The sequence below is a fragment of the Siniperca chuatsi genome, linkage group LG18 (genome assembly GCF_020085105.1).
Source record: "Siniperca chuatsi isolate FFG_IHB_CAS linkage group LG18, ASM2008510v1, whole genome shotgun sequence".
NCBI classification, from domain to species: Eukaryota; Metazoa; Chordata; class Actinopteri; order Centrarchiformes; family Sinipercidae; genus Siniperca; species Siniperca chuatsi.
In genome coordinates, this window is record NC_058059.1 from 9,225,040 (window position 1) to 9,241,010 (window position 15,971).

Below are 15,971 nucleotides of genomic sequence, written 5' to 3' on the forward strand. Positions count from 1 at the left end.
TCATTCAGCTAATAAAAACAATGGCTGTGTGGATACTGACCTCCACCAAAAGGAGCCCAGATGACCCTGCGGATCGTCTTCACCCAATCCTCCATGTCATTCTGGGTGCTGGCCATAAGAAGGTAGGTCTCATGGTTGGCTGTCATCCGCTCTCTGTCTCCCCCTGTTCAAATAAAAGAGACAGAAACATAGATGATTAAAATATCCTGTAGATAGTAGCCAAAGTCTATCTAGTGGCAAAACTCTCATTGTTAAATTCACAGAGAATCAAACTGTCCAACACAAAGAGAAATCGTCAGACTGTATGCTATTTGGATCTCTTAATCCAGTGAAAGAAGTTAAAAGGTCCCCTCCAGACATGTTTGCCAGACATGCTTGAATTAATCATTTGGGTTTGATATGTTTTTTCCAGAAAAATTATAAATTCTTAAATGACATTTACTCCTTGTGCCTAATCAAAAAAATCCAGAATCTTTGAATATGCAAATATTTTTCATTTCAAAAGTTTAACTACTAGACACAAGATGTCTCCTTCTTGACTGAAAAGTCCATTTTCATTGTATGTGCGCTGGAGGCTTTTAGTTTCCACAATACATTTGTGCAAGTTGCAGACTGGACTCCGATTGGCTTAGAAACTAGTTGTGATGTCACAAAATCAAACTCAGACTTAAGGTGAGCACTGAGAAACGTTCCCCCTTCAGCAGATGAATGTGAAAACATCCTTCTAGCATCAAACTCTTAGCATACAATATTCTGTACAGTGAAGGTTAAACATCTAAATGACATAAACAATAAGAAAAAGACAATTTTGAATGGAAGGTGCCTTTAAGGAAAAGCTCCAAACAGTGTCCGACCTCCCGGTAACCAACACAGCACTAAATTTAAATATCCTTGGATGACAATAATTTACTTGAACCTAACCACTAGGTGTCTCTAAAAATATGGCAATTTTGGACACACACACACACACACACACACACACACACACACACAGCCCTTTTAACTCACCCACAGTTATAAATCAAAAGAAATGTTTATATTTCTGGGCTCTGCCCCAGTGTATGCTCCATTAGAGGCAGGCTCAGCTATCCTGACTCGACTTGTGGATAATGGCCACAAGCACTCTGCTGTCATGTGATACCGGACAGATCTGAGTGGAGGACCTGTTTCACATAACGAATCTGGTTGCAGCAATTACTATGACAACAGAACGATTTGCACGCCTCCACATCAGCTTTATTAAGATGAAGCAAACAAACAACAACTCGTGGCATTTCACTGGAAGGCACCTGGTTGAATTATTCATGACTTTGACCAGAAGGGATCCTGCTCAATTGATTATATCCCAGGATGAGATCTGTGTGTTGCATATAAAAATATTTATAGACTACTACAACACAACATGAAAGGCCAGTTAAGCGATCTGATTTACCAATATGAAGTCCTAATGACTTGCAATGAAGCAATATTGATACTTAAACAGATTTCTGATACAAACCAAAAGAGTCACTACTTCCATGCAAGCTTTTAAAGTGAAGTTCAAATCATCAGAATGGGATTACGCTAAAATCTCCACACTTTCATCACCAGTGAATGTGGTCAGACTACCAGTGATGTAGGACGCAAGATTGATGAGGTTCTACTTAATAGACGTGCAAGAGACTTTTAAGAGATAATCATAAGCCTGCTATGAAAATGAAACCTTACTACAATCTCTTAAAAAAAGCAGCTTTAATTGCATGAACAATGCGAGTTCTGCAGTTAATCATTTAATAAGTTTTAATGTTCTAATGACCAATTCCAATTTGAATATCAAATTAAATGCCATATGTTCTGGCTCCATTGCTCTTTTAACAGTACCTCAGACTAAATTTGGCTTTGCTCCTTTTTAGCGTACAAACTTGATTTTATTGTATTTTTCTATCATGTATACAGTAAGTATAGGTAACTCTTCATTATGAAAATTAAATTGTGATAAATACACCAACAGATCACAGTGATTTATCAGCAACCTGCATGCCATCATCTAAAATCATAACACTTTCATTATAAATCTAAGAAAGCGAGCCATTTGTATTTGAAAATGAGTTCATATATAGGCTGGCTAGCACTTACTTATGTCTCGTCTCTTAAAAAAAAAAAAACATCTCGAAGCACTTGTACTGCAGCACTTAACAGGCTTTTAGTTATTTGTTTAAAAAGGGATACACTCCCAATTTTGGTTGATATCTAGCTGTTCCTCCTACGTGGTTTGAATAAACTTACTGTAACAAAATTGGACAAATCTTCCGAGTGACTGTAATCTAATGGGTTCAACCTAAAACTTCTTTGTCATGATCCAGCTAACTGTCATTAAGCCTGTACTTTTGCAGGTTTGGGCTTAAGGACTTGTTGCTCTGAAAACAGCTCCAGATTTTAAACCAGCTTCGAAGAACCAAAAAATCCAGACTCATGCCAAATCGCCAACAGTCTAATCTGGATAACTCAGTTATCCATAGACAAAGAACGGGAGCCCAGGACAGCTATATTTGGAGCCAAACTTTGACAGTGAGATTGATGCTCCCTGTCAGTCTTGATGAGATCTCATTAGCAGGCAGCAGATGCCAGTGTTTGCCCTGTGTGGCATGTTCACAATGTTCAGGCTCCCTTTACAAACACAGACAATGTTAACTCAATAATAATAATAAAGCTACAGTAAATCCAGCCGATATGTCTCAGAGAGTCAAGAGGTTTCAAGTGAGGAGTCATTTTACAGTAAAAGAGTAAGTGGAGCTAATTTGAGATATTCAGGGTCATGTTGCCGTCTTCTGGTAACATTAAAAAAATGACATTTCCTTGGCATCATTAAGTGCTGCATGGTTTCTATAGTCTGTAGTTTCACCTCATGAAGCAGGTAAAATCAATACTTTATGCTGCAATCCTTAACAACTTGTTTGTAGCATTGTATACCTCACCTCGCAGGCATGATGGCATGTATCAGCAGGTAGTGATTTAGTGTGTTTTTGTGTATGCTTGATGGTGCGCCTGTGTGTGGAAGCTAGTTGGTTTGGCTTATTGGCTTAATATTCAGTCCTCTTTACAATCACTAATATTGCTCTGTCTTATCCTCAACATGACTTTTACTGTACACTCTCACATACAGCATTTCCTAACTGCTCCAATACACTGTAATATACTTAAGTCAATTAGGAACGTTTTTCAAGCAAAACTGCCAAATGTTCTCTGGTTCCAAGTGCCCAGGACTATGTCTTCAAATTAATTACGTCCAACAAATAGTCTAAAACCTAAAGATATTCAATTTACAATGATGTAAAACAGATACAAGCAGCAAATCCTCACAAGAAGCTTGGAAATTGTAAACTTTTAAGCAGATTTATCAATAATGAAAACAATCATCAGTTGCAGCCTTAAATAAAACAGTAACAACAGGATTTATGGTATCTATATAATAGAATTTGGGGTATCTATGTCTGCACAAACTAAATCAACACAAACCGATACATAATGAATCTGTGTTTTGTTTTGTTTTTTAACAGAGCAACTATGAAATTTGCTGTTCATGTTAAGTTCAGGTTCAAGATAATAATATTTGGCGAGTTTGAAAAGTCACAGCTTACACAATATTGTAAAAAGCAGAAGAATGTTGCTTATATGGTTCACATATATCATTGCAGCCAGTTCAAACAATTCATGCTTCATCCATCCACTAATGCATCCACACTGTGCCTGGAGTAGCAGTGAGGATGCCTAATTAAAGCTTGCACAGACCAACTCTCACATTAAAGACATAGAAGTTTTGACCCATATTGTTATTTGCATACAGGAAGCAAGCTCTTACCTTTATTAGTAGGTTAATGCCCTCTGTTCCTGATCCAGTAATTAGTCACTACCCACTACTCATCTATTACACCTCACATTATGGAGTAGACACAATTGATTAACGTTGTCAATCACGCCCCCAATCTTTAGACTTGGACATGCAAAGCAACACTTGTGTTTGAGCTACATCTGCATTAAACTTGCATGAAATTATCTCTACTAATATTTGAACGTTCGCTATTTCTCCATTTATGACTAAAATATAAACAAAGTGGCAGCTTCACCTCACCTCTTAAGTGCAGCAATCACACCCACGATGTCATTTCATCTTTCGCTTCCTCAACCTGCGTGCAACAGATTTTCAACGACGCACTGATCTGCCGGTTAATGTGCAGCTCACTTACATTCGCACATGTGAGTCTTTCAGCCGATGTAAACGCTCCGTCGCTCCAAAATGCCTCGTTTGTGAGACTTCACACTTTTAGATTATCAACCCGGAGTCCTCCGTACAACAAACTCCTCACATGATCGCTGATAAAACATGGATTTAATTCAGAGAGAGAGGAAGAGATTATCGATGTGTTAGTGTGTCCACTGTGAGAGGGAGACCGTGTGACTACCAGGGCCGTGCCAAGCTTTTTTAAGGGTCCGAAGCAAGTCAGCACTGAGCCCATGTTCCTACTAAACTTTAAATCTTTAAAAATGGCTCACAAATAGCCTACACCAGTCCTATTCAATTGGCGGCCCGCGAGCCACATCCGGCCCAGAAGCAACCTCCAGAGTGGCCCAGCATACATAAATTTGATACATGACAAAATAAGTAAAGTACATATATAGTGTATGGCATTAAATAAGGAGTGAGCCATCTCGCTTCCTTTTCATCTCTGTTGAGAGTTGCACACGCGCAGTACCGATCGGGCAGGATGTTTACGGAAATAGCGACACCGCCAATCATAGCTTTCACAAATCAACGTTTTCTCGTATTAGCTCCGACCACGCTTAGTAGCTTTTCAAAACATCTGGCTATTGACAGTCACAGGTAGGGAAGTGCTCTACTGAAAATATGTCTCTGTCAACCCTGAAACGCAACTTTGACAGTGAAAACCGTTAGTTTAACCCTGCCTAGACTGGTACAAGTATTTGTTTATGTTACCGTCATCTCCAAACGCCTGCTATTTTTTATTGCATTCATTTGCATTTGTTTAACATTTTTCATTACCAAAAACAAACAAAAAAGGTTTTAAATAGGCTGCTGAAAATGTCTGGCCCATCTAAATTTCCTGGTTTTAAAATCTGGCCCAATTTGTAATTGAATACCGCTGATTTATATAGTTTCATTTTTAAAAAGGCAAAATTATATCCTAAAACAGGGGGCATTGTAGTTTTCAGTAAACTTTACAGAGTAAATTGTGCATTTATTGTGGACTATTTTCAGCTGTGGATTAATACACATTTGAGGCTCTACTGAGGATGGCATATGTGCAAAATAAACTACAATGCCCATGTTTGTGGTAATGATGGTACATGTCACACAGTGCAACAGTGTGGCTGATTGAAGTGTTTTTAATAGTTTGTGGACAACAGTGGAGCTCTATGGCACAGCAGAATAGGCTGCATCAGGCTTTACCACACAGGCAATACCTGTGAATAGTTTTGTTGGTTTTGGTCTTTTCATGGGATTTATTGACCATGAGAAAAATGGAGAATGTCACCACACCTTTCCTTTAAGCTAGGTAACCATTTTGAAGTGTTTCCTCCATCAGAACAATTTGCACATACTTAAAAAAAAAGTAAAATTAACTGTTCAGTACAGTTTCCTTATTGAAGAAGGTGCACACCTGTATAAAAATGATACAAATGCAACATAGGGAATATTTAGATTATGACAATTACTGACAAAAAGAACCAAAAAAAAAGGCATAAATATTACTTTCAAAAAGTTTATGCATACTTGAAGGGCAATAATCAAATATATAAATATTGATGACAATGACATATTGCTTTCATTTTGTGGTCCTTGACAGAAAGAGATGTAAAGTACACATCAATTAAGGAAACCTTCTGTCTATTTAGCTACAACTGACATCTCAGATTACCATGTCACAGCAGGAGCGGGCTATTTTTGCATGTCATTTATTAGGCTGTGCGTGGGGAAAATACACTTTCTTGTAAAACGTGCTTTGTAAAATTACCAGCGTTTGTCAAAACTGGCTCAGAAAATATTCTAATACAAACACAATCAACCTGTTTTTCATCCGAAAGTACAAGACAAAAAATCTGCCTCTGCAATGGTTCATTTGACCTGGTCTCGGTGCAATGTCAATATCTTGTAACAAGACAGAATAAGCATATTGATGCACCAGTATCAAGAAAATTGTTTCGAAATCTCAATTATGTACAGTTTTGGTCAAAATATCATATTACTCAACCCCATCAGTCTGACGCTCATGTGTTGACCACTGAAGTGGATACCAATTAGTAACAGTGGCCAATTTGGCAAGCAAAAGTTCCTCAGTCACAGGCATCTCCACCCTGACAGCATTGTTTGTATAGATTGTCACGCAAAGTAATTGGGATTCCCTGGTGCCCCTGTGAGTGCTTTTGTCCACATTTAAAATCAATCCGCCCTTAACATAGAGCCTGTGTTTCCATTACTTGCATGGACAGACAGTATTTCCTTTTAGAAACAACGGTTGTGAAGCTGTTAAACAAGCGCGCAACAGTTTTATACAGCATACCATGGCTATTACAACACACTCCTGTTCCTCCTGCCATTTCCTGTTGATGCTCAACTTTCTTCCACAGTGGCTGAATTGGATACATGGTTTATAAAAATGGGCGATATGTCAAACTCACTGTCATTACAAAACCTGCGAGAGAGCTGTTCCTGAGATTTCTATACGACTGAGAAACATATTTTTCATTTGCTACCTATGCACCCATCTATAGCCCTGTAAACTGTGTTACTGGTATAAGCATGAATCTAATGTAAATATAGTGACAGAACACATTCGCATATCACCTCTAATGAAACAGACACATATCAGGCGCATCATATAGGCTGTCTTTGTGTGCATATCCAGACAGTTAATTTTACTTTCTGGCAGAGATGTGTCAGTAAGCTTTCAGCCAAGTGGCTTGCCTTGTGTCTGTAACTAAGAGCAAAGGGGTTTATATGAAAAACAGACCTAAATCTAGCAGCTGCAATGATTGAGTCATCATTTAGGGAATGACATAGGTGCTGTAAACTGCTCCAGGGATTAATGAAAAGTGTTATTTTTTCTATGGGACCTCTTTTTAGCCAAATGCAATAATAATAATCTTTTATGTGCACAAGTGTTAATTGTTTGGAGACTCATGTTTAGCCCAATCACAAACACACAGCATTCCCAGATAACTCAGCATTGTCTCCGGTACTCAGACACATAAATGTCAATCAGTGATTTGACTCCAGGTTTAAACCACCATCAGATAAAACAGATAATCAGCGAAAACCGAAGCCACGTCCCTGTGAAGAACAAATATTAGCTTTTCAATCTCTGGTCTGCAACTTTCACAGCCGTCAAGATTTTGGTCAATTAAGCATTAACTGCAGAAAGATAAAAACTTTTAGCTCACATATCATCTTGTCGCCTGTGGGTAAATTCTCCATATCTGTCCACTAAATATAATGACTGGAGGCTCCCATCTTTACTGGCTGTGGTTAAGCTGCCTGCAAGTGTTATTCCCCACCACACAATTCTCAGACAGCTTGTGGTGTGACTGGCTCTGTGTCTCAAAAAAACCCCTCAATCATTGCTTCTTAAATGAGACCAATCCTAGCAGGAATTCCCTGCCAGAGACAGTCGAGGTTCTTCACTTAAAGCACGACTTTACCTGAAGAGACAACCGTGACAGCTGTCACAATTCCCCTGATTCACCACGCTTCAGCACTGCTCCAAAGTTTTAGAAACTCAGCAGTGAACAGTTGTCAGCTTTACAGAGGCATGCAGACTGGTACTTCAGAAGACAGCTTGTATTAAAGAAGGCACACAAGATTCCTTATTCACCTTGAGACTTAGTCTTCATAAAAAGGTTCAGGAGAAGAGAAAACGCCACACCCTTACACTGTAATTCTATTGACAATATTCTCTGCAGTCGAGCTCCTACTAAAATGATGACTTTATTTATACTAACTTCTGCTATTTACATACAGGAAACATTGTACTTCAACTGCATTATGCTACAGCATAACCACAGACAGGTCTGTGTCATAAGTACCATCTGAGTCTGGCTGAGTGCAGACAGTTAACAACTGTTCATTCCAGTTTTGACCACTTGCCTTAATAAGTGGCCAAACCCAGCTGCAGACTAGTCTTTAACTAATGGCTCAAAACAGGTGGGAGACAACAAAGGCTCCCACTGTGCTGTAATTGCTCGCAAATACCTGAAGCCCAGATACACTTCACTCTGACCTGTATCTCTGCAAGTAAGTCCTGTAAAACAACACGCAGTGCATCCATTCTACAACATGCTGCACTGGACGGTAGGATCACAGAGTAAGTGGTTTAAGTTTGTGCAGAAACAGTATTAATCTTTTGCCTTCCACTAGCACTGCCACAGGATGCTAGCACTATGTATTATGCTAGCACTATAAAATGTTACATGAATACAAACATGATCGGTATGTATGCATTACCGTGTGTAATACATTATCATGTATGTATTGATTAGACTAGTTGGGAAATACACTTATTCTCTTTCTTGCCGTGAGTTGGACGAGAAAATTGATATCACGCTAATATCTGTTCTTTAAATATGAAACTACAGCAAAGAAATGGCTAAGCTAAGCTAACTGCCTCCTGGCTGTAGCTTCATATTTAATGAACAGATATGAAAATGGTATCGATCTCATCATCTAACTTAATCTCTAAGTGAATAAGCATATTTTCCAAAATGTAAAACTTTTCCTTTAATGTGGTCAATTTCAAAAATAATTCCCTGTTCTTAAAATGATCTAGGCACAATACAGGGCAGAGTATACAACTGAAATCTTAAAAATGTGGTGTCTCCCTACCTTCAAGGCAGTCCAACAATGTGAAAACCTTGTGTTTACCTCATTGTGAAAGTCTAACAATAACAAATGGTCAGTTTGTTTTAATTTAGATTTACATTGCCCAAAAGGGAGTGGGTGTTAAAGGGTTCAAAATGACCTAAAAAATATTCTGCTCAAAAGTGGACTACATTTTGTCGGAGCCTTTTTGAGAAAATGTTAAGTTCTTCCAGACTTTGATTGTGCTGCTTGCCAAGTGGAGGAAGCAGCTGCTGCTGGCCCAGAAAACAATGCAGACACTGTAACTACCTTGTTTAGCTTTAAATGACAAAAATCTGTGTCATAATTCTCCCAGTGTGTGTGCGTGTGTGTGTGTGTGTGTGTGTGTGAGTGCAGTGGGAGATTAAATGAATACATCAGTGTCTGTTCTCTCTTGTCTTCAAAAGTCTTTGCATGCAAGCAGGGGCAAGTTGAGATTCAATATTGTGTCTAATGATAGTCTTCTCAGAAGTCCACACATCATAAATACCTCCAACAGAACAGGAAGTCACTCACCGAGCGACAAGCCACACAACAATGCAAAATGTTTGTTCATTCAAAGAGAATGATGACATTGATTAAAAGTGGAAACAAAAACTCCCTCTATTTCCTTTTTCATCTTTGGTTTACAGCTGATGGCACCCTTATAGTCTGTTTCATTCATGAGTGATATCACCTCCAGATGATCTAATCCCTCTGCAAATGCAGCTGTTACAACAAAGTAGTCTGTAGTAGAGACATCAGTGTATGTTTAGAGAAATACATCCACTGTATTGCAATGGAGAGATAATGCATATAAAGCTATCAACAGGCGCAAAATAGTAATTAAAAAAAAAAACAACCTGCACTTATTATTGTTACCTTGATGTGAGGATAGTAAATCAGAGGATCCATACTGTGGTAAACTATGAATCGCCTGATGAACCATCTCCATGTCTCCTCGACACTCCTATCTCTGGCAATCCAGAAAAGAAGCTCCCTGAATGGGTTACAAAGTCCCGGCCGCCTGGGTTAATTTGAGGACGGGAGTTCCTGACTGAGGAGGTGCTCTGCCGGTTTTTGGCCTGGCTCAGAATGAGTGAGTGAGCACAGCTGAGAGGGTGTGAAAGAGAAAGGGAAGGAGGGGAGGAAGGTGAGGTTTGAAGAGGGGGTTGGGGAGTACACACACACACACACACACACACACAGATGCACATACCTCTCTTAAGCACTGTAATGGGAACAATAGGCAGATCCCTCTGAAGGCTAGGGTTTAAAAAGGCCACTGGTTTGACACAGGGCATGACCCCATAAGCAAACATGGGATGTCCCATTCACACTGCAATGCTTTGTTAACATCTTCAACCACAAACTGCTTAGAGCATAATGATGTAATCACATTGCCTTTTTGCCTGTGGAATCAAATAAGCCTTAATATGATTTATAGACAATATATTGTCTATACTATTGTTATTAATATTATCACATGGATACTACGCTATATTAGATTATTTTTTCAAGTTTTGGTATTGTATTGTAATTGTTTTGTATTGGACTTTTGTTTTGTATTAACAAACGTAACAAATTTATTTAAACTATTAAACAGTTTATGTAGACTTTAATAACTTAAACTACTTAAAACAAAGTTAAAGTAATGACAATAGTGCTGAATCGAATAAATAGTCAATTATTCAACTGAATGAAAATTAATTGACAGCAATTTAGATAATCCATTAATCATTAAAGTCATTTATTTTTTACACAAAAAAACAGTCCAGCAACACTCAGATTCTTATCAAAATGGGAAAAGAAGCTAGTTAACAATACATATCAATAACAAGAAAAAATACTGAGGTTGTCACATGAACAGTAAAAATTCTTAAAGTTGTAAAAAGCCTCATGTGGCTCTAGCGGGAGCTGCCGGCTGAAATCTGATACAGTGTGATGTTGCTTGAGTCAGTGTCAGTTGGGGCTGAAGACTACAAGTTTGAAACTGGCAAATATTTTGATAATCAAATAATCAATTTCACACACCAAACGTTCTCTTGTTCCAACTTCTTAAATGTGAGGATGTTATGGAATCATTGGAAATGTAATATCTTTGGGTTTTGGACTTGGTCAGACAAAACAAAAGATCTTAAGACGTCACCTCACACTCGGATGATGAGCTTTTTTTCACTATTTTCTGAGATTTTATACACTAAAGGATTACTCATTCTAAACATTAATTGACAGATTAATTGATAATGAAATTAATTATTAGTTGCAGCCCTAGATGACAATATACTCATACTATCTTCACATTATGATGGTTGATAATGATATAAAAATGTCAAAAGACCAAATAATCAAAATGATACCAAATCTTACTCTTTCATATATAATCTTACTACTTTCATTACAATGTGTACATTTGTCATGCTGCACAGACTCCTGGTATATAGCTCCTCTCTCTACGGCTACATCGTCCCATGTATCTATAATGGGTGTCCTGTGTCACCTGAACCCCCTGTAAGGTATCGATGGCTAATTCTCTTCCTGGTGTCACGGTGGTCCTTGCCTGTCAATCGACATAATCTGAAGGCAGACACCACAACATTAGCCTCCCCAAAGACATTGTCTGGTGGAGAACACAGACTCCATAGAGTTACTATGGCTATCCATTACCATCTGATGCTGAATGAGTAACAAAGTGAATAGGAGTGGGGAGGTCAAAGGGGACAAGGATTGTTTGGCTCTACTGTCCCTCTACAGGCGCCCATGGGGAAGAAGGTAATCATGGCACAAAAAAATGGAGAATAATGGCCACATCAACTTTAACTTCTTTGTTTTCTTTGGTGCTGAAAGGCAAACATGATACCTTGACTACTTGGGTTCTGGAGCCACAAGGTTCGCCACAACAATGCAGAAAGTCTAATCTATAAATTCTACATTTCAAAAAATGTTCCTCAATAAAACAAGTGATTCAGTCACTACATAGTCACTCCTCAGTTCTCCCGCCAGATGAAAATGGAGTGAACTGCGCTGGTGAGCTGTTGAGTAGTACGAGTGAGCAGAGTTGTAACGAGTTGTCGTGAGGACAGTAGGGGAAGCAATGGGTCAGTCTGTTCAGGGAGGTCACAGGGCTGTCAGAAAGCCAAGTGTCTCTGTTCTGATTTCATGCCAACTAAATAAAGAGCTATGTCTGTGTGTCCTGCCAACGCTGCTGTAAATATACCATTATGTAAGGGGAATCAATTTCAACTTTAGGAAAAGGAAACACAGCTCAGACTTGACTTAAAGTCCAGAGCTTGTGTTGGAACATACGTTGACGTGATAATTACCTAGCACCTGCCTTTTAGTATGTTTTAGCCCATTTACTACAAAATAGCATTTTCTAACGATGCTGTGTTCTTCTTTTTCCAATGTCCCTCTGGCAAAAAAAGAATGCAGAACATCGTGTTTACTAAGATTATGTTCTGTATCTTAAGCTAGTTTCAAGTTTCCCAAAGTTGGTGTTCATACTTCACTGAAATGGCAGCATTCAGGGCAGGAAATTTTAATCAAACATTTTAAAATAAACTGTTTTGCTTTTGAAAATGACTGTAAGGAGTGTAAAGTATATATGAGTTATAGTAAATGTGTTAACATATGTAAAAAACAAAAGATAACAACACAAAAAAAAAACTGAGCAAAACAGAATGATTCTTTAATATTTGACTTGGTTTTAGAGTGTTAAAAGCCTAAACTGACAATTGTAAATATAAATCACCAATGACATTTATGAACACTCTCAGCCATTGGTATGAAACCACAAACATTCTCTTCAACCTATTTATTACTGTGGTGACTTGCAGTATAACGTGAGATTAATTCTAGACTAATTCCAAACATCTTTAAACTATGCAAGACAACACTTTGAGGTTTGTTAAAATACCAAAATCCTTACGAGTGAACCATCAAGACCACTGACAGCTTCAGTGACTACTGACTGGGGGATTAATATCCTATTAAAATGTTAGGAGTGTTGAGTTTTGGTGAGGGCTGGCAGCTGTTGTCACTTGAACACTTGCATGCAATGCTGGGAGGCTGAAACATTACATCAGTGATACAGGCAGACTGATACTTCAGAGGAAGGTGCAGTACATTCAGATCCAAGAGGAAAAACCATGAGTGGCTCCACAGGAGAGCTCTCTAAAGTCAACCTGACACTAGTTTTTAATGCACTTTTAGGTATCATCATGTTTCATGTACAGCCAGACACACTTTAAACAAACAGTTAAGCTCTCTGTCGGGCTGCAGTGTGTTTGACAGGATTTGTATTTTCATCTACTGTGAAACGGTTATGTAAACATATCTCACTATGACGGATCACCAATTCGACAAGTGTATATCATGCACTCATGGCCGTGAGACTGTAAATCTGTACGCCGTGAATGCCAGGAATTCATACTGTGTGTGCACTCTGCGACCCAAAACAAATGATCTTCCTCGATGTTTTTCCAATATCCAAATTGGTTTTGATTTAGATACAGGATGTTGTCAGTGCTAAGCCTCATACGCACGCATAGACACACACAGATGCAGACAAGGATGCTACTGGTAAAACGATTTTCTGTAGGACAACGTTTCACTGCGAAATTTTTGTTTTGTTTTCTTCAGTATGGCATGTAAATAAACACAATCTGCGCCTTTGTTTACAAATGTTTGAGATATTACAGCTTTCGTCGTAATTGCTAAGACAAAGAAAAGATAAAACATCCAATAACAATTATATTGGAAGGAAAAGATGTAGACAAACATCCTGGCACTCTGGGAAGGGAGTGAACCTCCCTTTATATATGCCAGAGAATGAAACAAGGAGTGGACTTGACAAAGTACCTGTTGCTCCACTCACTAATACCTTCTAATATCATCTTTCAGCACTGATGAGGGCTTCAGGCCAGATGCACACCTGCACTCCCCACAGCCAAAATTGGTAGGTTGAGTCAGCCTGGCCTTTGGGAAAGCCCTTTGAACTTTTCAGACAGCATTATAGAAACCTGACTTCTGGTTTATGGTGTGACTACTGGAGGCAGAGAAACTCACTTATTCTGTCTTTCCCTCCTGAGAACCAAAGAGAACTAGCAACAAAGGAGGATGTGTGATCAAAAGTGAAACAGAAATAGCCAGAGTCTGGATTCGGGTGTGTAAGCTCCGGATATGCTGCTGGTGAAGACCTATGACCAGAGAGATGCAATAATAATGTGAAGAAAAGAAAAATCCTGACAGCTGGGTCTTAAGAAAAATACGTCTCATGATTTTCATTCACCTGAAGTAATGTCGTTATAAAATGAATTCACTCTGGTTATGTGTCATAGAAGAATTAATCAATGTTTTCATTTGCTAGATTGCTTTAGGAGATTGAAGGGCCTGTCAGAGGTGAGCATTATTGTGATAGAAAGTAGAGCTAAATCTGACATTCATCAATCATCACCCTGCATGAGCCTCTCCCACCACTTCATATTTCTACCTAGTGACTGTTGAGGTCAAACATGGAATACGAATGACACCATTTTTGGTGCAAAATAGCAAATGTGTTCACAGAGCAGAAGCATCTGTGTCACTGTGTATTAAACTCATGCTTGTGTTATTTTCGATTTGTTTCTGCACACATGTCTTTGCCAAACTCAGAAGGCATGCACCATAAAACTTCCTGTTGACTCGCTGCCCAATCATTTGGACAGCCAAAGGACAGTGTCCATCAGCTTCGGCAAGATAAGCGTGTTTTCATTTTGGCCATCGCAGCAGTCCTGTCTGCATTGCCGCTCCACATCCTCGTTGTTTTCTCTGACAAAGCTGGCCAAAGCACTGTCGGCCTGAGAGGGCTGCAGTACAGGGGGAGTTCAGGCAAGCTGGATCAAAGAAAAAGACTGGTGGTGATCTAAGTGGAGAGACAGAGAAATGCTGACGATGAGGTTGGCTCTTTGTGTGTTTGAGTGTGCGTTGCTGAACTTTTGCTGATGTTGTTTGGTCAGTTCTCTAGGTTCAAACCTGTGCTATAAATAAAGCTTTCATTAACTGCAGTCACCGGTACTGAGTTACCACATGTGCATCATTTTTTTTAAATCAGCGTACAGTTGCTGTGCAGTGCTACATGGATTAACAGGAGTTTTTGATGTATTTTAACCATAGAGATCACTGTATATAGTGTTGATGCCCTTAGTAGAAAAAGTGAAGAGGTCTTTAGTAGGGCTGCCACCAACGATTATTTTGATTATTGATTAATCTGTCGATTATTTTCTTGATTAATTAATTAATCATTTGGTCCCTAAAATGTCAATTTCCCAGAGCCCAAGGTGATGTCTTGCTTTTTTGACCAACACTAATTTGAGAAGCTGGAACCAGCAAATGTTTGGCATTTTTGCTTAAATAGTTACTCAAACAATTCATTGATTACTCAACTAATTGTCTCAACTCTACTCTTTAGTATTGCCCCATCTGACACTATGACCACCACCACCACCACCACACTGGATCACTTCCACATTGCAGTCTTCAATTATGAGGTTTCTTTGATGACAGATGTGAAACATGCTAGTCATTTAGTTTTATTGTCTAGTCACTTATTAATTGCTTCACCCACAGGCCAGTAATAACAGAGATGTGTTGAATTCAACCAGCAGATGTTTCAGAGACAAAGTTGCTAGGTGTTCTGATGTGTTTCCTCTCATCACATAGACTGGTTTTATGCAGGTATTCACAGACAGCCAAGAGTGATCCATTTTAGGAACAACAGTATTAAATGCTTAACTTATCAAATTCAAAATGAATATTCATCAGTTATTTTATACGTTCACCAACTGTTTTAATCATTTTGTTTTTTGAGTTCAGCAACTCAAACACATAAGACACTTCTCTTCTATTTCCTCCTCACCTCCATCAGCAGTTCTTGCACTCTCATTTCTGCCCCAACAATTCTACATATACACTATTTCTTCTGCCTGCTTTCTCTCCCATCTGTTGCTTCAGATTTTTCCATGAGAACAGTTTTACCAGGATGGATTTACAGGCAGGCTGGGAGCCATGAAATCAGGAGTGTGTTCTGTTATCTGCCTCAAGCAGCCAGAAATTTGACCCAGCT

The 15,971-nt window shown here is 38.8% G+C and overlaps 1 protein-coding gene across 5 annotated transcripts in view; it reads right to left on the reverse strand.

The window, feature by feature from the left end:
• The window catches only part of arhgap24 (Rho GTPase activating protein 24), a 73,102-nt gene that overhangs the window by 13,898 nt on the left and 43,233 nt on the right, over nucleotides 1–15,971 (reverse strand). For 2 of the 5 annotated variants that reach the window (XM_044174223.1, XM_044174225.1), the window contains one exon: nucleotides 41–163. In XM_044174223.1, the coding sequence (XP_044030158.1) occupies nucleotides 41–163 (123 nt within the window). Of the gene's footprint in view, nucleotides 1–40; nucleotides 164–4,108; nucleotides 4,540–9,751; nucleotides 9,978–15,971 lie in introns of those variants that run through there. The other 3 variants (XM_044174224.1, XM_044174226.1, XM_044174227.1) reach the window with 3 other exon arrangements.